The sequence below is a fragment of the Polyodon spathula genome, chromosome 37 (assembly GCF_017654505.1).
Source record: "Polyodon spathula isolate WHYD16114869_AA chromosome 37, ASM1765450v1, whole genome shotgun sequence".
NCBI lineage: Eukaryota > Metazoa > Chordata > Actinopteri > Acipenseriformes > Polyodontidae > Polyodon > Polyodon spathula.
The window spans coordinates 738,574-763,573 of NC_054570.1; the positions used below are offsets into that span (position 1 = coordinate 738,574).

The 25,000-nt window shown below is 40.5% G+C and overlaps 4 protein-coding genes across 5 annotated transcripts in view; 1 reads left to right on the plus strand and 3 right to left on the minus strand.

The window, feature by feature from the left end:
• LOC121304152 (pleckstrin homology-like domain family B member 2) overlaps window positions 1-7,385 on the plus strand; it is a 12,610-nt gene extending 5,225 nt beyond the window's left edge. The window contains exons 2-12 of the mRNA XM_041235116.1: window positions 103-231; window positions 836-991; window positions 1,371-1,481; window positions 2,299-2,403; window positions 2,831-2,921; window positions 3,314-3,479; window positions 3,707-3,794; window positions 4,325-4,417; window positions 4,872-5,085; window positions 5,643-5,728; window positions 6,380-7,385. Of these exons, the coding sequence (XP_041091050.1) occupies window positions 103-231; window positions 836-991; window positions 1,371-1,481; window positions 2,299-2,403; window positions 2,831-2,921; window positions 3,314-3,479; window positions 3,707-3,794; window positions 4,325-4,417; window positions 4,872-5,085; window positions 5,643-5,728; window positions 6,380-6,514 (1,374 nt within the window). The 3' untranslated portion in view covers window positions 6,515-7,385. The remainder of the gene's footprint in view (window positions 1-102; window positions 232-835; window positions 992-1,370; window positions 1,482-2,298; window positions 2,404-2,830; window positions 2,922-3,313; window positions 3,480-3,706; window positions 3,795-4,324; window positions 4,418-4,871; window positions 5,086-5,642; window positions 5,729-6,379) is intronic.
• A 2,199-nt stretch (window positions 7,386-9,584) lies between these two features.
• Window positions 9,585-12,862, minus strand: LOC121304244 (C3a anaphylatoxin chemotactic receptor-like). Of its 2 annotated transcripts, XM_041235269.1 has the most exons (4): window positions 12,751-12,862; window positions 11,381-11,531; window positions 11,190-11,226; window positions 9,585-10,946 (listed from the first exon to the last, which is right to left on the minus strand). In XM_041235269.1, exon 4 carries the CDS (start codon window positions 10,865-10,867, stop codon window positions 9,923-9,925), a length of 945 nt encoding a protein of 314 aa, XP_041091203.1. In that variant the 5' UTR covers window positions 10,868-10,946; window positions 11,190-11,226; window positions 11,381-11,531; window positions 12,751-12,862; the 3' UTR covers window positions 9,585-9,922. The 2 variants fall into 2 exon arrangements, with proteins under 2 accessions (XP_041091203.1, XP_041091202.1); XM_041235268.1 differs by lacking the exon at window positions 11,190-11,226.
• Window positions 12,863-19,781: 6,919 nt separating this feature from the next.
• On the minus strand, window positions 19,782-24,769 carry mag (myelin associated glycoprotein). The gene is made up of 6 exons (XM_041235220.1): window positions 24,382-24,769; window positions 23,205-23,501; window positions 22,348-22,605; window positions 21,479-21,739; window positions 20,701-20,991; window positions 19,782-19,885 (listed from the first exon to the last, which is right to left on the minus strand). The coding sequence occupies exons 1-6, from the start codon at window positions 24,719-24,721 to the stop codon at window positions 19,782-19,784; spliced, it is 1,551 nt and encodes a 516-aa protein (XP_041091154.1). The 5' UTR covers window positions 24,722-24,769.
• Window positions 24,770-24,942: 173 nt separating this feature from the next.
• The window catches only part of tlr21 (toll-like receptor 21), a 4,625-nt gene continuing 4,567 nt past the window's right edge, over window positions 24,943-25,000 (minus strand). The window contains exon 3 of the mRNA XM_041235117.1: window positions 24,943-24,965. Coding sequence (XP_041091051.1) covers window positions 24,943-24,965 — 23 coding nt within the window. The remainder of the gene's footprint in view (window positions 24,966-25,000) is intronic.

Here is a 25,000-nt window from a genome sequence, read left to right on the forward strand (position 1 = left end):
CACAATCGCATTTTTATTTAAAAAAAGGATGGCATTCTACTCCGATAAAGGCTGTTCTCTGTTGGTCTGCTTGGCCTGATCGTTTTTTTACTGCGTTTGCAGGAGAAGGCTAAGCTGGTTGCAGAGACAGAGAAGCTGGAATTGCTGCAGATGCGTTGCTCAGAGTCTCGTAAACTCCTGGAAACGCAGCCGGAGTCCCAGAGACAGCAGCTGCAGCGCAAACTGCACGAGGTAAGAAAGGTATTCGCATTGATGCATTTTGAATTTCTATCTTCACTGTCCTATGTTCATTTCTATATACAGTGAGCTTTATTTCCATTACCCGTGTTAACATGCAGTTTCATATTTATTTGGATTTATTAGACTTCCACAGCATGTATGAATTGTGATATGTTCTTAACGTGATATCTTCTATGATTCATGAATCCGTGACCTATTGCACGATACTTGTAGTTCAACAAATGGTTTTTGAACAATGATAAAATATGATTTGTAGTCAGAGCTTTGTACACCATACAGAGAATTGACCCAACAGAACCATAATGTTCACTGTGGCCAGCACATCGCAATACATATTGTATACTAACCTCAACATATAGCTGTGCCCTTATCTGATCTTCACACACTGTACAGGAATCGCTACGTTGGTTTTGTTTAGTTTAGTTAACAGTAGCAATCCTGGAATGAGTGTGTGCTCCTGTTGTAACTCTCTCTCTCTATCTCCCTCCCCCTCTCTCTCCCTCATGTCTTCTCTCTCTCTCTCTCTCTCTCTCTCTCTCTCTCTCTCTCTCTCTCTCTCTCTCTCTCTCTCTCTCTCTCTCTCTCTCTCTCTCAGGACTCTGACGCTGTGGAAACGGCGCTCAAAGCCTTCGAGGACCTGGAGTTCCAGCAGCTGGAGAGGGAGAGCTCTCTTGAGGAGGCAAGGGAGGCGATGCAGAGACAGGCTTTGATGGAAATCTCCGGGCAGCAGCACCGCATCAACCATAGGAAGGTACGTCGGGCTGCCAGCAGTGGGACACCCATGCACAGCTCTCTGCGTAGCGTAGCTGACTAATTCCATGCCATCCACATCCGTTCGCTATATAGATTAATAATCAGTAGTTTTGAACGACATCTATGTTTCAGAGAAAAACATATCCGTTACTACTGTAAAAAAAAAAAAATTAAGGAAACAGGCGAGAAAGTTCTGCAAAAGCAGCTGATTTTAAGTTTCCCCTTTTTTTAAATAAATAAAAATCAAATCAGGTGGTGCGCTCTGTGGTCTGAAGCCATGTGATTTTTGAAGTGCATTCCATTCGCACAACGTGTTGTGTAAGCACCACACATCCACTAAGCCTGGGGGTGGCTAAAAGAGTTGAGTTTGTTTCCAGGAACAAGTATTAAAGCTGCAGAAACAAGTGAACGAAATCAGACAGCAGACTGAGACGGAGTCCCGAAAACTGAGTCAGTGCAAGAAAGAAACATCCAACATACTCAACATGGTAAGCAATCAAACAGACCACCTCACTAATTACTGTGTAAATCAATGATCAAGCAGTGCATAGATTAGAGAGTCTGGAAAGCAAAAAATATCAGGAACAGAAACAGGAATTGTACATATTTACTTGTTGTAATCTTATCTGGTTGCATTGCATTGTCCACAACAGAGAGTTATGCATGTCATATACAGATACTGTGTTTTTACTTGCTTGAAACCTTGGTGCTTTTATATACTGATAACACCTAATGTTTTCAGCAACAACATTCTACTTAAAGGGACCGTCCTAATATTGGAGTTCAAACCAGTTTAAAAGGCCTGCTATGCATGATCTCTGTCATTGAACCTTTTAGCTGAAGTAAACCAGCGAGGGGTAATCGGTCTTGCATCACTTTCATTATTTTTGGTTGAGAAGGCTTTGCTGCGTGCTTTAAAATGATTAGCCAAAAAAAAATAAAAAAATCAATACTCTCCAGTCTGACTGTACTAGCTTTTGTCTGGGGCTACAGATTCTCCTTGAAGGTTTTGTCAAACTGATTTAAAAAAAAGAAAAACTTCAGAAGAGCTATATTCTGGGGCTCAAGGTCCATCCATTGGATAACCATCGAAGAATATTTTTAACGTTTATCATTTGAGCCCCCTTTGGTTATGTACAGTTAACCACAAATGGAGCGACCTTAGTGTTGCTTTTCAACAAAAAAAAATATATTTACTGCTGCAAGAGAAAGGCTTGAGTGGGGTTAACAAATGCCCCACAAACCAGCACAGCTTTACAATGTTATCAGTGTAGGAGTTATAATATACTGTTTTATATCTTTCAGCATTTATTGAAGGATAAGAAACGCTTGTCTGAGTTCAGTAACCTGACGGGCTCTGCTCCCTGTATGTTATCTATCCCAGGCTTGTCTGTGCACAGTCCCACGCAGGTTGGTGGCTTTCAAAGATCTCCGTGTATTCAGCTACTCCCTCTATGTTGATTGGCTCTGCTTCTGCAAATGTTTTTCGGCGCGCCAGCTAAAGCTTTAAAATCTCCAGCTGTTTTCCAGCACTTGCTCCTCCTGTAAAAGAGAATGAACGTTAGCTTTAAAATCAGTTTTTAAAACGCATTAATGACAGAAGCCCTTTTATCGCTGTGCTTAAGGAGTTTTTTCGCTTATTTCGTTTGGGTATACACTTCTGAGTATCACGCTGCTTCCTGCTACCTTAACACTTCCTGTGTCCGCCTCCCTCCTTCCTCCCTTGCTCTGAGGTAGGCGCATAGGGCTGACCTTCAGCACAGGAAGTAATTGCTACTGTAGTTATAGGTACAGCAAATGTTTGTTCACTTTTTTTTCTTAAATCCTTTTTCCCCAGAATCCTTCTCTGGTTGTGAACGGCACTTCAGCTTTGCCGAGGAGGCAGTGCCAGCAGAACAAGCACTCTGATAGGCCAGCCTCAGTCCATGGTAAGGGTAAGAAAGGGGCTGTGGCTTCCACGTGCCAGTCTGAACAGAGAGGATTATGTAACAATGCAGAATGTCTTTGTACAGAAATCCCTGTCGCCGAGTCATAAGTAAGATTCCAGATGCACGGAGAAATTCAGTATTCTCAATACGTTATCCAACAAGTGTCATCCCTTGTCGCCAAATGCACATCCCTAGAGACGCGGCTATAGTTGATGCGCTGTACATATTTTACTTGTATCTGTGCAATGGCTTATCATGCAGTGGTGAAAGCTGGTTAGGGTTTTGGAGTATGGGGATATGTGCATGCACGCTGCTGTACGTATTGAGAGCGTGAGTGTGTTGTTTGCTTGCTTGTTCGTTGCAAATCCAGTGAGATCTCTTTTCTCTTGCAGGTCAGCAGTTGAAGTGTGCGGATGTTGACAACGGGTCTCCGAGCGGCACGGCAGTCGATGGTCCGCGTTCCCCCTGCTCCAAACACGCTTCCTCCCCCAAACCGAACCAGACCAACGGGGGTCCCAGCTGCAACGGGACAAGCCGTGCACCCGCTCAGGGGTTCAGGTACAGCACTGAGAATGTACTGAAATGGTCATGTAAAGATTAACGCCCTTTTAGATAACTTCCAAAAATACAACACCTAGCATTTTTCTTGTTGATTTTTCTATTTTTTTAGGTGGAAAAGAGAATGTGGTTCCCCTGTGTGTGCTTAGGGCCCTATTTAGATGAGTTTATTGTAGAGATATAGACACAGGCATCGTCCTGATGATGATATGTCTTTGCTTTCACAGTAATGGGAATGGGCTTCCCAACATAGTGGACATGGAGAGGAAACTACGGGAGGCCAAAGCTGAGAGAGAGTGTCTGCTGAGGGCCAGGGTGAGTAAATCACCACTCCATTGCATGTGCCTGGTGGTCTGGCAGTTAAAGAAAGGGACTTGTTACCAGGAGGTTCCGGGTTCGATCCCAGCCATCCTTCAGATGAGACATAAAACAAACAACGTCCTATTGCAAGTGGCTCAGCAGCAGCAGTTGTGTTCTGGTTAGGAATCTTTTAGAATTTAGAATCATTACAAATCAACCAATCCCGGTTACAGATTTGTCAACATTCCAGTTCATTTTATCATACCTACAGTCATCCTCCTGTGCGCAGAACATACTAAAGTTTGAAAAGAACAACCTTTTTTTTTTTTTTTTTTTTTTTTTTTAAGTCGTTCATGAGTACAATCTTCATTTTTGTGATTTTTTTTTATATGATGATAATAATGTATAATATGTAGGGTGTCAGCTTTTTCATGATCCCGTGGGGTGGAGAATTAGTGATAACACTTACACGTTTAGTGATAACACTTATTATCCTGTTTTGAATTTCGATCATTTATTTCTGCAACGCTTCCTTCAATCCCCAGGAAGCCAAAATACAAGCCGAAGAGGAAGCCAAGAAAAAAGAGCTGGAGAGCGTTGAACCAACATCCGCTTCTACACCAGAGCGCCATCTAGAGGTAGCAATCCGTTACAGCAAAACCCTCTCCAGGCTTGACAATAGCACCTGCAGCCTGCTATTCTGTCCTCCAGCCACTAGATGTCAGTTTTGACACAGTTCACTACTGTAGATTCAAACTGCATTTTTTTACATTCCCCTTGTATAGAATGCCCAATCTCGGATCTGTCAGAGTTAAAAGGTGGCGCTGTCACATGGAGCGAATCATTTATTTTTTAACTTGGCAGCATCATGTTGTATTATGTTTAGTTGAGTATCCCAGCCCCGGTTGTTCTGCGTTTGTTGGAAATGTACAGAATTTTGGTGGTACCGCTGCACTTGTAGGATCTGTTGCTCCCTTAGTCACTCTGCATATAGCTGGGATGATTTGCACATGTCAAGATATCTACTGTGAAGCACCTTCGCTTAGTAACTGTTGCAGGATATTTCAGTTCGTGCTCTTCACATTCGTACAGACTGGGCCCCTCCGCTCCCTCATCAGCAGTGTGACCTTTGACCTCCGGGCCCACCTGGAGGCGTCCGGTCACAGCGTCGAGACGTGCAGCGCGGTAACCGTCAGCAACAGGAGGTGCAAGGGCTTCCTCACCAAGATGGGGGGCAAGATCAAAACCTGGAAAAAGAGGTGCTTCGTGTTCGAAGGGGAAAAGAAACGACTGGCTTATTTCTCAAGTAAGGAGTAGATTTTAACTTGAGAAGATTCAAACAACAAATCGCAGCACCTGCATTGTATTATATCCTCTTTATGGCAGCTTTAAACTTCACTGGCTCATAGCTAGAAGATTGTAAGGGCTTGATTTGATAAGTACCAAGGATTCTACCTAGATTGCACCCCTATGTCGAAGGGATAAACACAGGTAGATGGTAGATCAATCATGGTTAATTCCACAGTGCCTTAAAATAGTCGGGGGGGGGGGATTATCTGTGACTTGTCCTAGCAGAGTAGAGATTGGTTAGTACCATTAATGACCTCTGTTGTAAATCACAGGTTCAATCCAGGAGTTGGAGATTTTATGTTTGTTTGCAATGTTAATGTTAGGGACCCCTGTATTACTATTTCTAGCTACATTTTGTACGTCAACAGTTTGTTTTTTCTTCCTCTAGAAAAAAAATAAAGAATTCGGAGTCAGTGCTAAGTGAATCGAGCCCGTTAGTTGCTGGAGTTTATAATTATAGATGTTTTTTTTTTTCTTCAGCTGTAAGAGTTTTGCTTTATTTTTCAAACGCAGATAAAGAAGAAACGAAGCTAAAGGGTGTGATCTATTTCCAAGCCATTGAGGAAGTTTATTACGATCACCTGCGCAGCGCGTCTAAGGTATATGCGTGTGCGTGTGCGTGTGCAGTTTGCCTTTGTGTGTTAAAAGACCTGTATAAGATGCCTGCATTATGGTTCATTTCACAAATCAAATACTAACTTTGATTTAATAAGTAAGGAAATAAAATTTTGAAATAAAACTACTGTTGTGTGTTTATATATATACATACTGACTCTTCGGTCACAGTTTTTGTGGAGTTCCAGAAGTCACCCTGCCAAAACTTTGAAAAAAACATTCTGCAATATAAACTAGATACACAGATAGGACATTTTTAATAAGGTACAATTGTGCACATAGTGAACAAAGGGGATACACATGCACATTTTTACTTACTTCAGAGTCTGTTCTTCAGTACCTCACATAGGCTAGGTTGGCTAAAGTGTCTCTTTTAATATCACTGAGCACCAGCACCACCTAGTGCACAGTTGTGTATTGCCAACAATACAAAAGTAAACTTTAATGCAAAGTTGCCGATCACTAGCTGGTGTGCTGGCTCTCACTTCTATATAGACACTTTAGCTGATGTTAACTAGAATTAAAGAACGGCTCTTCAACTCCAGTAAAAGCACTTTGATACAGACAATACAAACAGCAGTAGAAGACGATCACATTGAATTAACTCTCTGCTTCGATGTGTGTGTGTGTTCCAGAGTCCACACCCCAAGCTGACGTTCTGCGTGAAGACCTACGACCGGCTCTTCTTCATGGTCGCACCAACACCTGAGGCCATGAGGATCTGGATGGATGTAATCGTCACGGCAACGGATGAACATCGTCGCTACTGAACCTGTACGGCAACAGGCCCAATTGACCACTGTACAGAGCTGGGCCATCACCTGTAGGCTTGGATATCTTGAATAGATATCTCTGGACATTGAGCGCGCAAGATCTGCAATGCTGAAAAGTCTTCTCCTGTCCGGGTTTGAGGTTGGCGTTTCTGGAGATTTGGACAGTCTTAACTCCTGCAACGTTTCCATCTGCACCTTGCAAACAGTCTGTAAATCGATTTCAAGTATCCAGCCTCCCTGCAGCCGATCTGCAGTCTATGGTCCAGGACTTCAGATAACATCAAAGAAGCATCGCTCTTTTTTGTTAGCAGGAATTTCTAAATTCGTCGCATACCTCCGGTTGTTTTATCGGTGCTGTAATTGGCAGTCTGTGTTGTTTGTTTTCTTCACCAGTTTGGTGTTTTCTCAAATCCTTTCGCGTCGACACTTATTGGATCATTCAGAAAGAGTTCTGAGAGACTATTTCCGCCTGTGAAGCCTCATAATGTTAACTGGGACTGAGATCATTCAAAGACTTCTGTCTGATGGAAACTGAACTGAATTTTTGTGTAGCTTTCATTGGTGGCTGATGAAATCGAGACAAAGCTTTTGTTTGCTTTTTTTAAAATAATGACGCACATTTTGCTGTGCTTTTTTTTTTTGCAAATAAGAATTTTACTGTCACCCCCTCAAGTGACAAAAGGGGTACAAAAGCCAGTTGAAAATAATGTTACATTTTGTATTCTTGCACATCGAGACATTTTATCAAAGGACAAAAGTGCAATATTCACTGAATGTGTAGATGTGTAATATTTAAAGCACTGGTACACTGTTACTAAATGCTCAATTAGAATTAAGGTAAAACTATTAAGAAATGAAATCAAGTAGACCTAAGCCTAAGAATTTCTGCAAGTGCCTTTTTCCTTTTTGACACTGGTGGCCAATTATATATAATATAGATATATTAATATATAATATATATATAGATATATATATATTCGGCTATAATCAAAATCTGTTTTTGCCATATAAAGAAATGGGGAGGGATAGCCGAGAAAAATTTAGTTTCTAAGTTTTTGCCATATAAGAGAAATGGAGGGATAGTTTCTCAGATAATAAAATGAGAACTAATTTCTAATTTCAAAGATTTCTCTTGACATCTCCTTAGTGTATATTACTGGATTTTAAGCTTTTGGATGTAATTAAAAAAATAAATAAATAAATGATGTAGAATCTCTCATGTCGTTATTGTTAATAAGAACATTTTTTTTTATTTTCACATCATCTTCCATTCCTGTGGTTTAAGTTTTGCTGAGTGTTGCTGGTTTGGTTGAAATATTCGTAGGTGTTTCCTGTTTCTGCTGAGTGGATTGTACGCTGTGAGTTTAAACACTTCTAAATGTTTTTTGGTCTCCAAGCTGCCTTCCAATAAAACTTTCAGCAGAGCAGCTAAAACTCTACCCCTGGGATATTCTGCCCTTCCCTCTCTCAACTATTGAACCAGTGGTGATTACTCACCCTGGCCCTCCGCAGACGCTGTCAGCTTTGGACAATGCCTGTGTCTATCTCTATACAGCAAACTCATCTAACTAGGGCCACATGCTCTGTACATTTACATATAGAGGAACCACAACTACAGTATTCCTTGGAGAACAAGGAGGTGAAGTGACTTGCTCAGGCTCGCACATGGTGAGTCAGTAGCTGAGCTGGGATTGAACCTCCTGGATGAAAAGCAACAGAAAATGTAGCTACCTTGAAAATGTTACAGAACCCCGTGCAGTGTTACAAAGAAAGACACCTACCTTTGATGTATCCCGCACCATTGTTCCCAACATATTCCCAATGGTCTTTTGATTTTCTTTTTTCAACTTTTACTCAGAAATGTTCACAGTGTATCCAGTTCAGGCTCCCTCCTGCAACAATGCTAATGATTTGCAATGAGCAGCACACTGGGGGGCGGGGGGACAGAAAATCAGCTTTGTCACCAAAGGGAGCGCGATCTAGACAAACTGCGATTCTTTGGAAGAGAGATTTATATCTCTTGCCACACACACGTCTCAGTAAATGTTGAGAAAAATTGCCTAATTTGAATGACAACGTTCAAATCGTAACGTGTTTCATGTAAACTTCGCGGAGTGTTTTATAACGAAATAAAAACAACTATATGAGCATAATTAAGATATTTTATTTAACGCAATGTAATCAAAGAATCTATCGCAAAAGTCTACCAGAAGTCATAACAGTCAGTACAGTAGTACAGTATTTCATGTTAGATTTCAAAATGTTACTTTTTTGGCAGTTTTTCATTATGGTAAGTATATAGAAAACTACAAAGCGGTTTGTAATTCAATATGTTAAAATAGCATTATTAAGCAGGTTGCATTCGAAGCAAAATAAGTTAATTCTATAGCATACTGCAAGACTTAAAATTGTTATATACAATCACTTCCTTTAAATACAGTGCAATATCCATCTGTGTGCTTAACAGTGCAGACAGAGGGCTCCTTCAGTACATTATCCATTAGCAATGCCGCCAAGAACACGTTGAGAAGCTTTCCCATACTTGGGGGTGAAGACTGAGTCACTTTGTGTGGGATAGCTTGATCCCTTTCAGCACTAGGACGCGCTTGCATCATGTAAGTTGTATGCTCTGGTACACCACAGTCTAGTTTTACTGTAAATGGGATAAACCACTGAGTCCATTAGTGTGCGGGATAGCTTTTTAAAAGCGACATCTTGAACTCCCAGTAGAACACACAGCACCCCTGACAAGTTCTGGGAATTTAATGTTGTTCTGAATGCCAGGAAATCCTAGATGATGAATCTCAAGTTCCATGGAAAAGTGTAATGGTAAACACCTGCCTGTTTTTAAAGTTCTATTAAAGGAGACAGAGCAACAAATGTAATTGCAGCAATTATTTATCTCCATTATACCAATCAATCAATCGATCTTTATTTTATATAGCGCCTTTCATAGTGGACCACCACCACAAAATGCTTTAGCATGACTAATTACACACCTGTACTGCAGCTCAGGAGAAATGAAGGTCTGTAGAGATCCTCCAATCCAATTTTAAACAAAAAAAAGTAAAGGCATTGCTTTATTTAGTAAGTCTACAAATATGGAAGTACATTAAAATCAAATGCTTCTCCTGCTGTATTTAAATATAATCCACATATGACAGTAATGGTAAAAAAAAAAACATGAAACACTAAATCTATATACAATAATATAGATAATATATGATAACGTACATTTCAAAAACACTCAATGCAGTCTAAGGTAGACAAACTTTTCACATAAACCTTCCTTAATATATAACGACCTTCTTAGATATGTAAAAAAAAACATATGAACACTAAAAACGTCACAGTATCTGAACTAATTTGTCCAGAGGCCACTAATGTCTTGAGTTTAGAGTATTTTTACAACACAGCAACCTGCACTGTGTTTGCCATAGTGCATCTGTCGTCTCTCCTTCTTGCCCGATAATAGCTGAAATAATCCAATTCCTCACTGAAAACCCTTAGGCACACCGAAGACAGTGTTTGATTGAACCTCTTCTTCAAATCCAGGGCCATGATGAAATAAAGGATGGGGTTGATGCAGCTATTGAAGTAAGCCAGGCCTTTGAACAAAGGAAGAGCAACCTTCACCGCCAAAGATGTCTTACTGACCATCTTGGCCAACAAAAAGACATGGTAGGGCGCCCAACAGAAGAAAAAGGCAGCCACCAAGACAGCAATGATCTTGAAGGACTTTTTGGGCACTCGTGTCTGCCTCAACTTGCAAGCCATGATGGCATAACAAGTGGCAATGATTAAAAAGGGGACCAAGAAACCAAAAAGGAACCTCACGATGTAGAGGGCCTTAGACTGGTATCCACCGTCACTTCCAGGAACACTGAAGGAGCACCGGGAAAGATTCCCATGTCCTGGATCCATAGAGACCTGTCGGAATAAGAAGTACGGCAGGCTAAAGGCCGTGGCCAGCACCCAAACTCCTGCGCTGGCAATGGAAGCCATCTGGACAGTGCGCCACTGCCTCATCCGGATAGGGAAGGCCACGGAAAAGCAGCGGTCAAGGCTGATGACGGACAGATGGAAGACGCTACAGAACATGTTCATGTACGTGAAGAAGCCATTGAGCTTGCACAGGAACTCTCCAAAGGGCCAGTAGGTGTAGAAGAGGCTGAGCAAAGAGGTGACTCGGGTGAAGCAGAAGACCAGGTCGGCCACAGCCAGGTTGAGAAGCCAGACGTTGGTCACATTCTTCTTCAGCTTGCACCCGGTCATCCAGATCACTATGCTGTTTCCAGTTACTCCCAGACTAATAATGATGCTGTATAAAACTATCAATACCACGTCCATTACGTGGTCTTAGTCCATCGAATCGTCTGTCTTTTAAGGAAAAGGTTTGGTGCTCGTTGTGAGGTTGTTGAGCTCCTGTCTAAAAAGAACAAAAATATATGCATATAAGCAAAGTCTGGGAATGAGAAAAGGCCAGTGTTCTTGATCCTAAGTAGTAAAGGTATGACACCCAGTGTCAAAATGTATTTTATGATTTTGTGTCTAAATGAAACAAAAACGTCTCTTAAGATATGTATAAAAATCAAAAACACTATATTCTCATCTGAATCTACATATTCATTTTATTGAAGACAATGAGGGTTACCCCCGTGATTCAACTCACAATGCCTTTTCAATGCCTGCCTTGGAAAAGTTAACCACTGTGAAAATAAAAGGTGTAAATATCTGTTACATACCTCTTAAATAATAATACTACTAATAATAAATGACATTAAAAGTGTAAAATAAAGTAGCATACAATTGATCCTTAAAGAATCTAGGTCTGTAAATATGTGTCTTTTAACGCAGTCTTACCGTTTTCAAGAAACGTGTTTATTTACAGGCTCTGAAGAAAGTTTGAAAAACATCTTTGCAGTTCAGAGATCGTTCCAAAATGAAAATGGTTGCTTCTGACGTCTCTAGAAATGATTCGCCCTCCCCCCCAGACAAATATGTTGGGACACGGCTGAAAAGAGGAAGAGAGAGAGAGAGAGAGAGAGAGAGAGAGAGAGAGAGAGAATGAATGAGAATGAATGAGAATATAGGGTACGCTTATTTCGACAATAGTAATACATGTGTATTTTTTTTAAGGGCTGACGCCTTATAAAAATAAGTGTCTATTTATAACAGACCCGGCCATGTGTTCAAAAGATGGGAAGTTTCCCTTTGACTAACCTATAATAACACTGCTTTAATTTACGAATTCATTATTTAAAACTATTGGATTTTTGGTACCATTAAAGAGATTTTTTTTAAAAAATATAAAAAAGAAACTGTTATAATGTATGGCTCACTACTTACTTAATATATATTAAAAAAAACAATCGATCTTAAAACGAAGGGTTGATGTGTATTGAATAGACTCGTCCCATGCGCAAGTGTTGACATCCCTTCGCTGAAAAAAAATATTCATAGCAGGATGTGTTATTTGCCCAGACGTGTTTGAACATGTTTGTCTAGAGTCTACAGGACTTGTCTGATCAGATTTTACAGAATAACACTTCTGGGTAAATAACTCATCCTGCTATGAATATTTTTTTCAGCGAAGTGATGTCAACACTTACGCATGGGACGAGTATATTCACTGGAGAATGTGAATGGAGAAAATCTGTTGCTCATTTTACCCTATGCAGGGTAATAATACTATTATAAACTCAACAAATATTTTGGGGTATGAAGACATTTACATTGTCGTTTTTAAGAGCGTTTCAAGAGTTTTATAACGGTTGTCCTTTGTGTTCAGCTATTTTATAGCTCCGGCCAAAGGTTTTTGCAACCCTAGGGAATTAACTCATTTTGCCTCATAAAGTCGAATGAAACCTGCTGAAAAATGTCACATTAACATATTGAGTTACACACCGCTTTGTAGTTTTCCAAATAATTGAGCAATCAATTATGCTCAGAAGCATGGGAATGACTTTTAGAATACCTGTCACAATACCCTTAATTCATCAGATTGTCAGTTTCTCTTAGTAGTTCCAAAATTGCTACCAATGTCATGTATTCTTTATTGTACCACAAAAAGATGTTATTTGGAATTGTACCTAGCACAACATGATTATAATATATCCCAGAACTTGTTATGTATTCATTTTATTATTTCATTAATTTATTAATTTATTCTAGATTACCGTTCATTTAAAATAAAAATACCAGGATAATTGCAAAAATAGATTTGATCTTACCTTTGGGGCTAGTCACAAAAATCAATTCAACAACATAGAAAAAAAAAAGGTACACAAGCTTAAATAAACTTGCAGAAATGTTGTCATCCACTGTGAGAAAAATATGTTATCTCAATGCCACTGCCACAGAACGGACAGAACCTTATCTCAGAAGGAAAACACGCCTTGTTTGGTCACAAGCCAAGCACTATGTGGTGGTTATCGTTGTTTTAACACCATGTTTGAATTCTGTACATCATGCACTGTATGCTTTCACTATTATTATTGTAATTTTTTTTTTTTTGCAATTATATTAAGTGTCTCTTGCATAGCAGTTACTTAGTAAATACATGTGTACTTAACACTTAACTACAATGTCATGCAAATGGCATATTGCTAGCACAAGAAAACGATCATTGCTCTCTAGCCCTCATGCTTTCCGGTGACCTGTGATAAGATCTGGCTTCTCGGGTCATAACTGAAATGATTTGGTCTCAATGTGGTGCCACTTGTGTAACTCTTATCACAAAACACACACCGATAAGAGCTTGCGTTTTCCGGACACTTCTGACTGTTTTTGAGAATGGAACCACGTCTTGTTTTTGTTTGTTTGTTTTTTTGCAGCAGCAGCAGCTGTGGCCCCTGCTAATGTCTAACACATAAGGAAGCAGGCTATTTAAAACTGTCTGTTTGAAGTCTGTGTCGTCATTTTTGTTATATTGCAGCGCTCAGTAAATAATTTTTTATTTATTTATTTGTTTATTTTTTTAACCACCAGTGACACAGTGTACCGGAAATTGATTTGGGATTCTTGTGAAATAGGAAGTTTGCACCATAGTCAATTGTTTGCACACCGTAAAAACTTGGCTGTCTGATGCCCTGCACTCGTTCTGTGAATACTCTTATTTGGGGAAGTAAAAGTTTTGTTGGAGTGTGGGATCTTGTACCAAAGCTAGTGCACTCTCCAGATCAGTGGGCATGCAACAGGGGTCCTCCTGTGGCTCTAAAACCATTGTTCACTCAAATCATAAGAAGAATCCTCAGCGACAGAGTCCGACATATAAGAAAGCTGGTTGCTCCTTTTGGAGTTAAAAAACAAACGTCTTTTTTTTGTTATTATCAAGTCTTAACCCTTTGTTGTTGCTTCTATCGTCTCACCGGTTGAGCTCTTTCTGCCAGTCGTTTTATAACTCAAAAACTGGGCTTCAAAAGCGCCCTGCTGCCTGGTAAATATTGTTTTCATCATTATTTTGATAGCACGTATTATTACGAATGGGTACGAATGATATTATAAAACATTTTAAATATATATATATTTATGTCACCCGAAACCTCTGCCTGACTGCCCTACCCCTAAAGCGGTCTCCTTGTGGTTTCAGATGCTGCAAAAGACCGACTCGACCTGGGGAAATTATGGAAGAAAACACGCCCCCCCACCGACCAGCCAGTACACCTGGCTTAAAGCGACAGGAGGTGCAGTACACAAAGTGGGACCCCAGAGGGCGCTGCAGTTCACGCCCATTTCCTATAAAGACCGGGTAGATTAATAAGTAATAATATGTTTTAAAGTCCCTATAGCCTTTAATATATGCAGATACATATAATAATATAATACATATGCAGATACAAAAGCTATGCATTCTGCTTGTACTACCCGATGTCACTGTGGTTCATTTCAGAGATTCTGTTCAGAGCCTTCCACCGAAGCCCGCTCTCCATTCACTTTAAACCAGATCTAGCGTCTTACTTCTGAGTCTTTTGCTGCAGCTGAATGCACAGATGTCTTTTCATTTTTTAGCTATACTGTAGTATCATTGGTATGGATGGCTAATATTAAAATACATTCTTATCTAGAGGCTCACTGCTGGGTTTGCATTGCTGCTGCAGCTCAGCGTCACCTGACATGTATTTCACCAGAAGGGTTTATTAACACTGATGTGTTCTTTGGTGGATAACAGCTGTAAGATGAAAATGCATTGGTAATGTTAAACCAGCTTGTGGGAGGTGACTTTGGCATGAGCAGAGTTGCTTAGGTAACTTGGCCTTCGATGTAGAACGATAAAGCATGTGAAAGATAACTTTCAATGTAGAATGTAATATTGGAGTATTTCGAACTGATACATGGTAAAGATTGTTAAGATTTCAAACATGTTCTGGTCACATCATTACAGCTTAACAAAGCAGCTCATACCTGCTTCATTGTTAGTACTGTAAAATAATAATAATAATAATAATAATAATAATAATAATAATAATAATAAATAATAATAATAATAATAATGATGCACGGACACAAAGCACTGTGTAAAAGTGTTATTGACCAATACAATAACTCATTCAATACATTCAGTTAATACATTATTGGTTTCCTATGTACAAGTATTATGAACATATTCAGGAAAGTACAGTATACGGATTGGAGGAGAATAGGGCAGTAAAGCACACATACTGAATGCAACATAAGAAAACCAGGGAAATCCGTTTCATTGCTAATATATTAACAGTAACAAAAAACTAAAAACCTTTTCAAATTCCCACTTTTGCAGATCTCATAATAACAAATGTTTTGAGTAAATATGGATTCATTATGAATTGATGATGTACTGTAGGTAGATGGAATATACTTGAAATTGTTTTTTTGTTTTGTTTAGTTTTTATTTCTTGCCTGGTAGAAATTTAAACCACATAACCTGGCTTAATCGCCTCCTGCTGGATCACCTTTCCAACTTGCTGGTTAATGCACTTCTCATTTTTACCAGTTCTCAGATTGCTGTGTTTCCCGTATGTCACATGATTGTGTGATTCTTTCATAGGTGGCCCAGTGGTTAAAGAAAAGGGTTTATTACCAGGAGATTTAAATTCCAGCTCAGCTACTCGCTGTGTGTGACCCTGTTCAAGTCACTTCACCTCCTTGTGCTCCGTCCTTCGGATGAGATGTGAAACCGAGGTCCTATTGTTAGCGACTCTGCAGCAGCAGCTGTGATGCATAGATCACCTCTTAGACTGTAAGTCGCTTTGGATAAAAGCACCTGCTAAATGACTAATTAATAATAATTCCAAGCAACTAGGACTCTGAGTAACATTTCCTCATAAGAGATTCCGTTTTTTAAGCAAGAAACGACATATACACACTTGACAATGCTGATAAACTGAGCAATCGGATTAGACTCTATTAAATTCGCATTAAATGCATGTGAATCCACATGGTCACGTACATGTCATGTTCACTGACAGTTACAAAAGAAAACCAACCAAACAACGGGATGGTATATACTGTCTTAGAAAGTTCACACATGAATCAAACCTTAAACACAGAACGGAGATAACAGACGTCAGAAAGATTATATTAGATACAGTCATTTCTAAACTTTCAACATCAAACCAAAAAAAAAACAGGTTATACGAGGTTACAACTTGGGTAGCCAGATGCTAGTTTTAACACTTAGTGAATCATGCAAGGTATTTACATATATCACAAGAGTAACTTGTAGGGAAAGACACATCTGAAGACGTTCAGGCCTGCTAGACTCTGGATAGATAAGGGTTTCTACCAGGTCTTTGAAATGTTTGTCGCTATCATTTTTAGAGGGTAATTGCCCCCCAATTTAAAATGGTAGATGATATTGTAATAAGCCAACTATATCTGACCGATTTTGAGTTTAACAATATAACATGTTTGGCAGGACAAGTGAAGCCGGTTTTGGGTTGAGGGCGGGGTAGATAACAAAAACCGTAAGAGAACACAGCGCTATCCTAAACATATATATATATATATGTGTAACAGAAAGATTAAATAAAGGTTTCTAAATAAACAAAACATCAGCCGTACACTTCCGCGAGTTCTCAGTAAACTCTACTGAGAAGATGAATTCATCCAGTTTTCTGAGAAGTGTGCTGCTTATAAATAACCATAACACATCCCATAATCTGTCATTCTGTCATAGCAACCAAAGGAAACATAAATAAATAAATAAATAAATAACAATTCTAAATCTGCAATTAATTCCTACTCTTGCTGTGTTATTCCAAGCTTCTGGAAGGAAGTCAGTGTTGGGAAACGGGGGGGAAGGAGGGAGGATTGAATCACATGTACAGAATCTGTCACTGGGTTTTAATCTCTGTGTAGTCACTGCCGCTGTCTGTTTGAGCCGAGGCTTCTGCTGCTTTCCTGCTAGAGAAGTCGAGGGAGGCGTAGTTCACGTCATCCTGGCGCTGGTCTGATTCAGAGAGGCCACCGATATTCTGGTAGTCATTCTCATCACCCTGCAACAATTGTAGAAACACACGTTTGTTATTAATAATACGAGGAATATATAAGCGACTGTTTTCGAGGGCTTGTACATTTACCAGCATTTCCAAATACTTGCGACAGTCTTAGTTAAGTGCAGTTCATTCGTTAATATCAATAGTTGTGAACGATGTGATGAATTTCTTTGGTTTCTTAAATTTGTACTTTTTCTTCAATTTGAAGAACTTTTTTCATAAATAAGAATGTTTATGCCTGCATCAGAGTTGTGAGTTGAGCAGTTTTGGGGTGGTGGTTTTATATATATATATATATAGATAGATATATATATATATATATATATATATATATATATATATATATATATATATATGGTACATCAGGGTATTACCCCATATTGCGGTGTAGTTCATATTATTATTAGAATATTATTTCTAATAGGGAGCACGCTGATAGAACCCTTCTTGCAAGTCAAGCAACTTCACAAAAATATGCCCTCGGACAAAAATCAATTTCCATCCCCATCTGATATGACTGTCTTCATTAAACTAAAATTATCTCACAACTGTATGTCTCACTGCATTGTGTCCAAAAGGTTTCCATTAAAGCACAGAGGATTTTCTCAAAACACAACCACAAAACTTCTGAACCCACAACACTGAGGAAAGTGCTTGAAGTTATTGTTTTTTGATAGAATGCATGGCCATGGAAAATGCAAACTCAGAAAGGTAATGTTAAGATGCAGATACTTACTGAATAATATTGACATAATCATTTTTTTTTTTAAATTTAAAAAATTCGAACGCCCTTGATATCTCCTAGCGCATTCAATTTGTGTATTCTCTTTAATAAATGATGGTTGAAAAATCAGTCAAAACCATAGTGGATTACAGAAGAGGAAATTACATTTCATAATAGTAGCATTTGAGAACAAAATGGGCAGTTGCAAACCTTTACACAACTCAGATGGAGCAATCAACAAGCATGACTGCAAATGAACTATAAGTATGATACGGATGATGACCAGGGGTTCAGCTGTAACCAAAAAAGGTCCTGGATCTTATAATTAAAGAACAGGGATAGCAAATTTTTTTTTTCTAGTCCTAATGTGATGACCTTGATTTGCAGCAGCTTTCGTATACGCTTCACATTTTCATTTGTGGATCAGGGTTTCGTGCCTCATTGCTGGTGATGGTAGCTGAGCGCCCAAGCTTTGCCTGGCCGAGTTTTAACATTATCTTCAGGTTTGATGACTAATCTGATGAAAAGACGATGAGCCAGTTGCTGTTAAGAGCTCTCGTCTTTTTTTTTTTAAGTTTTTGCAGTTATCTGTCATTTTTTGTACTCCTAGACATCCCATCCTGAAATACGTTAAGTCACTCAATTCATAGAACGGTTTGTCATTGGCAAACTGTGTAATTCTCACCTGTCAGACAAAAAGGTAGCGGATCTGCAATAATCCGGCACAATTTAACCCCTGACCATGACACGGAGCAACAGAATGTACACAATAATATAGAAGAAGAAACAGCACTGAAATGGTTAACCGCAATCCGATCAGCGATTCTTTCTAAGAATGACTGGACTATGTTCTACTAAAGCACACTGCAAACCAAAGAACAAAAAGTTGGCAAATGGTTATGCTGGTATTTAGTACTGAGTGGAAAACCATGTAGAACAACGGGTCAGTCTGGGTTCCAGGTAAATGATGGGATAAATGAGGCTGACTGTGTTGGAAGGTGAAATGGGACATTTGATGGTTCTAAATTAGTGAGTCACTACAAATTGCCTTACCATGTATGGCTCTTCCAGGATCGAATTAAACTTTGTGCCCAAAAGTTCTGTCTTAATCTGTTACAAAGTTAAAACAAAGACAACAGTACAGTCCAGGGGTATACGAGGATTTCATGCTTGTGGTGCATTGTGCTCTTGCGGTGCATTCTGGGACCTGTAGTTTCTTCGCTTGCATGGATAGACGCATCATTATAATGTGCTTCATGTGTAAATCTTTTTGCACGGTATATGTAAGTGCACAATCAAAGGGTTAGGATTATATCATGCAAAAACGTACACATTAAGTACATTGTAACTATGCATAATAACATTGGAGTTATGTGTCAACCAAACCAGCTCTGATTCAAAGTCTGTTCTGTTTCTGCAAATCTGACTGGCATGCTACTCACCACTTTCTTCCTCAGGTTATGCTTGACGGAGCTGTAGAGAATGGGCGGGTTTTCTGGTTGCTGGGAATAGCTAGCGCTGCCTGCGCCACTCTCCCTAGAAAGGAAAGAAGAGGCTTTGGAAAGAGCTGGAAGCAATGCTATAAATCACGTCCACAACTACTGGGGGCAGGCGCAGAACTGCAGAGTAAAATGGATTGGTACGCGTTGGCAATGTTATACTCTAAGTGAAAGTAAAACAGAGACTGATGTTTATGAATCCAATGTAGAAATCGAGCTCCTTTTTCTGCTTTTTATTATGATTATTAACTAGTCATTTAGCAGACGTATTCAAAGAGACTTACAGAGACTAGGGGGGGTGAACTCTGCATCATCAACAACTGCTGCTGCAGAGTCACTTACAATCGGACCTCGGTTTTTACATTTCATCCGAAGGCTTTTCCCCTGAGGAGACCTTGAAATCATGTGATTAATTCTTGTTTAATTAGTCCAAGAAAAGGTATCCCCTCTTAGTCAAGTATTTCAGCAGTAGTTCAAGGTCTCCGTTTGTGTGCTTCTCAGTCCTGCAAGTTAATTAAATACAGGAATAAACACTTTGAAAATATTCCCCACGGTCTATCAGCTACTTACTTCTGGTTACTGTGACTGATATAGCGCACAGCCACAATGATGAAAGCAATAACGGCCACGCCTCCTACGGCGCCGATAACCACGGCCAAAATGAACTTTTCTGAAAGAAATAGAAAACTTCAACTGTATTTGCGTGCGAAGGCAGCGCACGCCTAAGTGTTACACAGACAATTTCCTTAACCTTTCAGGCAAACATTGAACGCTTGCTGTTCAAACGGTTTCTTCTTTGAAATAGATTTGAGAGCGTCTCAAGTATCGCGAGGAGGAAACTGACAACTTGGATGGTAAATGTAAACATTGATGAACCCTTAAATGGTTTCATCAATGTGCAATTCCACTACAGCAAAAGATTGGTAATGCTGTTATTGTCTTTAAAACACTCTTAAAGTTATCCAGAGTAAAAGTGTTCCCATATGAAAATAAACAAATATGCAATTCTTTCCAATTCTTCAACCTTCAGTCTGGGGTCTCCCAATTGTGCAGAATTGAACGAGCTGATGGAATTATATTATGTTTATGACACTAATGTCCACAGGGACACCCCTTGGAAACTTGGTTGAATTTCTGAAAGGGGAAATTAATCAAATAAGCAATCATCAAACCTGATCTATACCCCTTTCATCTACGCCCCCTTATCGTTTGGTTTGGTCCCCCTCCTCCCTGTGCCTTGTCCAGGGGGAAGGTGCCCCAGGTGCCACTTGTCCTGCCCGCTGGCATTAGTCATTCGTTTAATTTATATATTTCATTCATCATAGTTTTGCCAGCATAGGGCCAGTTAACGAGCTGCAATGGGCAAAGCATCGGGCCAAATTCAAATAACAATGTCATCATTTACAGGCATGTTTATCTGTCAATTGAGTAAATTGCTAATTTAATCTATTGGTGGATGTCTCCTTTCTGAAATGCTGCACATACTTTCCTGCTGCAGTTCCAGCTTGACGGTTTCTGTCCCATACATGTTGGAGACGGTGCACAAGACGTGGAGCCCCGAGGAAGGCTTCTCCTTCAGCTTGATCATGCTGGTGGTCATGTAGCCGTCTGTGTGGGAGTAGTAATTGAACTGGCTCTCCGTCTCGTTGATTGTGATGTTGAGGTCAGGGAGGTGGAACTGGATCGCTGGCTCAGGGTTCGCTGATGCTATGCACTCGCATTGAATGCCATCTCGAATCAGCATGCATTTGGACTCTGGCAGAAATACAGGTGCGTCTGTCGAGCAGAAAACTGATTTGTTAGTGCTGAATTGGCATTTATTACCCTTTTTATCCCACTCAGTCCACTTCTTTCCCCGTTCTTGGTAGCTAATCTCAGAGCTGTCTCATAAGGGAATTGGTACCCTGTATTTAGGCAATAAAGTGCAACATCTTAGCGAGCAAACAGTGGCTTTTACTGTCAACTTTACCCCAATCAAACCCCTTCCTCTCTCTCTATATATGAACGCAGCGGTACCTCAATATGCTGTTGGTGTATTATCAATGCAAAAAGATTTCTGCAATGGAGACTATCATATTGAATGCAACCATTGCAAAAAAAAGAAAAACATGAATACAATGATATAATTATTATATTAATACAATTATAGCCATTAAAATACAATGATCTCATTTTTCTATTTAGGTTTGATAGGCGAAATGGTAGCCGCATCAGTCCAGAGATGACCAAGAGAAGGCGAGGTGAGCCAATGAGGTGTGCTCACATTCCACAGTGATGTTGACGGAGCTGCTGGCTCTGCCGTGCTCGTTCTCAGCCAGGCAGCGGTACTCCCCGTCCCCCTCATAGGAGATGTTGGGGATCTCCAGTAAACTCAAGTCTGACGCCACTATGTTGCTGATGAGGGTCCCATCTTTGAACCACGTGAGCGTGGGCATCGGATTCCCTTCCGTGTTGCAGTGCAGAACGACGGAGCTGCCTTCCAGGACTGTGAGGGAGGAGTTCACAGAGGGATCACGCGGAGGGACTGAGGAGAGAAGAACGCATGCAGATTCAGGCTCGGTTTCATTTCGGCTGGGGTCTAGCCACCCGGAAGGCGACTGCGTCATTTACATTAATCGGAAACAGAAAACACCACTAGCACCCCTGCGCTGACTCGGGAGCGGCGAAGACGAGCACACGCTGTCCTCCGAAGCGTGTGCCGTCAGCCGACCGCTTCTTTACACCCTGCGGATTCACCATGCAGCCACTCAGGAGCTACAGTGTAGGAGAACAACCCAGCTCCTGGGCAGCTAACAGGCAAGCCCACAGGCGCCCGGCCAGACTACAGGGGTCACTGGTGCGTGGTGAGCTGAGGACACCCTGGCTGACCTAGACCCGCAACCCCCCCTCCAATTGAGAGCCGCCTCCTGGGAACTCCCATACACCGCTGGCTGTGGAATAGCCTATTAATTGGTTGTCAATACTATAGTGGTAATATTATCAATGTTATCTATTGGACGACTAGGATTTCTAGACACTTTTGTCAACCGCGCATCTGTTCCCAGTTGTAACCCAACAACTAACTGCTGCCCAGGATCTGTCCAGGAGTATTGACGGCACCCTCTAGAAATGCAATGAAATGGGGAGACTCACATTTGACAGCGAGGTAAAATGATTGGTTCCTGCTCCCATAGTCATTGTCTGCAATGCAGGTGTAGAGCCCTTCCTGGTCAGGCTTTATCCCCATCAGCACCAGGGTGGAGTTCTGGCCCGTCTCTTCCCACACCAAGGTGTCCTCCTGAAGCCAGGTGATCCTCGGTGGTGGGTTACTGTCCACCATACAGGACAGGTAGACATTGCTGCCTGCCATCACCTCCAGGGACTCATTCACCTCAACCTCCCGGGGGGCATCTGACACGCACACAAAGAGACATATCAATCACATCAATCACGTCAATCACATCAGACACATCAATCACATCAATCACATCAGACACATCAATCACATCAATCACATCAGACACATCAATGGCTATCCTGCCCATAGCGAGCTCCCTACTTATTTTAGTGTCTCCCAATAGCAGAATGACATCATGGATTTGTAAGGAATCCAAATTTTAGCAGCTTCGGAAAGGGCTGGCCTCTATTTGAATGATCTAAATATCCAAATGCAGCCTCCTATTTATTTGCAAATGCTCACTAATAAATAAAGGTGGTTCTTAAAATATCGGGTAACACTTTACATCAAATGTTTCTAATTACTGTGTATTTACATAGTAGTTACTTAGTAGGGTACTTACACAATTACAATGTTATTATGCATTGTTGCAATGTACTTAATGTGCACATCTTTTTGCAAGATATAACCCTATCCTTACCCTAACCTTAACTCTTTTTTGCTACAATTGTGTACTTGCATATCGTGCAGAAAGATGTACTCTGTGTAACTACTATGTAAATACACAGTCATTAGAGACAATGTCTTAATGAATGATGTGCGAAACGCTTACATTTCACGTCTAAGGAGATGAGTCTTTGGTAGGACAGCGAGGTGTTGGGATACTGGACCTGGCAGCCCAGGACCTTTCCATTGTGGAAGTAGGAGGGGGTGAAGCTCAATACAGTGGCCATGACGGCTGTGTTGCTGTCCTCCACATAGTCATTGGAGATTTCCGGATCCTCCAGCCCCTCAATGTTAAACCACTTTATCTCTGGGGTCATGTCGGGGCAGTTATCAGGTACGTAGCAGGTGACATCCAGAGGTGAATCACTGACCACCTCCTCAGGCACGTTAATGATAGGCTGGTCTGAAAGAGCCCAAACAAAACATTTCAACAGTTAGCAGCAGCAGGATCTTTTATAGAAGGAGCGTTTCGGTAAAAAGAAAAAAAGGTAAAGATTTAAATACCCTCGCCTTTACAACTAGAGCACCGATCAACGGCAGCTAGCTGAAATCTGATTGGTACTATACTGTAAAGGTGAGGGAAGGACCCGGTTTTCTTGTTTTGAAATCAACACATTTAATGAATGGCTTTATTTAACACCTTGCCTGATTTTTACTTCTTTCAGCACACCCCGACTTTTGATGAAACCTTTTCTTGAACAAAACTTTTTTTTTTTTTTTGGAGCAATAACGGTTAAACTTGTGTTGTCGATCAAAGTTATCGAAAGGGCAAAGAAGCATTTAAATAACTGTACTCGAATGTGCTCATGTATTAGAGCACCCCATCGCTTCTGTAGTTTTGATTGGTTGTGCAGATAATAAGCAGGCTGTATGTGTCAGCCCAATGCTCTATCTAGTCCTATTCGCAAAGCCTTGTCACAAGTTATGTGAAAAGTATTTTTTATGAATATCAGAAATCCTGCATATGGATCATAAGGATTTGTGCAGCGTAACTAGAACACACAGCACTTTCAAAAGTTAAAAACGACAACAGCCCTTTATGTTTAATAGCAGTTTCTGAATGCAATCTTTGTTTTTGTGATATAAGTTATATACGGTACAGGACCAATGGTAAAATACAGGAGGCTTTTTAAAAGTCGTTTAAGATGCCTGATTAAAGCACAAAGTGGTCTATCATTTTCACACACGAGTGCCTATTTCTGTATCAACGATTACTGATTACTGAAAATATAAACCACGTGGTGTTCTAACACGTGTGTACATTTAAAAAAAACACACTGTACCCAAAACTTTGACTTCTGAGAAATCGGGGTAGGTGTAGACATTGGAGCTGCCCAGGTCAGCTCTGAAGTAATATTTTCCGCTGTGTTCCATCCCGATGTTGCTGATCTGCAGGGTGCAGTTGCGTTGCTTCAAGTCGCCCAGCAGCTTGGTGCGATCCTTGAAGCTCTCGTGAACGATCTCTGTCCTGGATTTGAACACCACGGGCGGGTACAGCTCTGGGTAGGGCTGCCCAAAGTACCAGATGCCATGGACCCCATAGGGCCGGACGCTGGAGGGGTACATGAAAGTGCACGGGATCACAACGCAGGAGTTCCTCATTGTGGAAATATCCTTCGGCATCCACGCTGTCCACTGTGCCAAAGAACCTGGAACACAGTAACATATAGATATGATCCACACACTGCAAACTCTCACAGAGCTCACAGAGCGTACTGCAGCACAGGGGTACCCAATCAGGAGCTCAATTGCAATTCTAATTGTGTCATTTGTAATTACAATGGCCCGCACAAAAAACAAGTGTGAATGCACATAAACAGACCGTGTGTGACAGCCCAACACTCTTACCCAGTCCTATTCGCAAAGCCTTGTCACAAGTTATCTCAAAAGTATTTTTTTCTA

What these genes read in the sequence shown, in the direction of transcription:
- LOC121304244 (XM_041235268.1), bottom strand. Translation starts at nt 10,867, where the DNA reads ATGGACGTGGTATTGATAGTTTTATACAGCATCATTATTAGTCTGGGA.
- mag (XM_041235220.1), bottom strand. Translation starts at nt 24,721, where the DNA reads ATGCCGAAGGATATTTCCACAATGAGGAACTCCTGCGTTGTGATCCCG. An exon ending in CTCAGAAGTCAAAGTTTTGG is followed by an intron (nt 23,502 to 24,381) that starts GTACAGTGTGTT and finishes GGGCTCTTTCAG; the next exon opens with ACCAGCCTATCATTAACGTG. An exon ending in CATCTCCTTAGACGTGAAAT is followed by an intron (nt 22,606 to 23,204) that starts GTAAGCGTTTCG and finishes TGTGCGTGTCAG; the next exon opens with ATGCCCCCCGGGAGGTTGAG.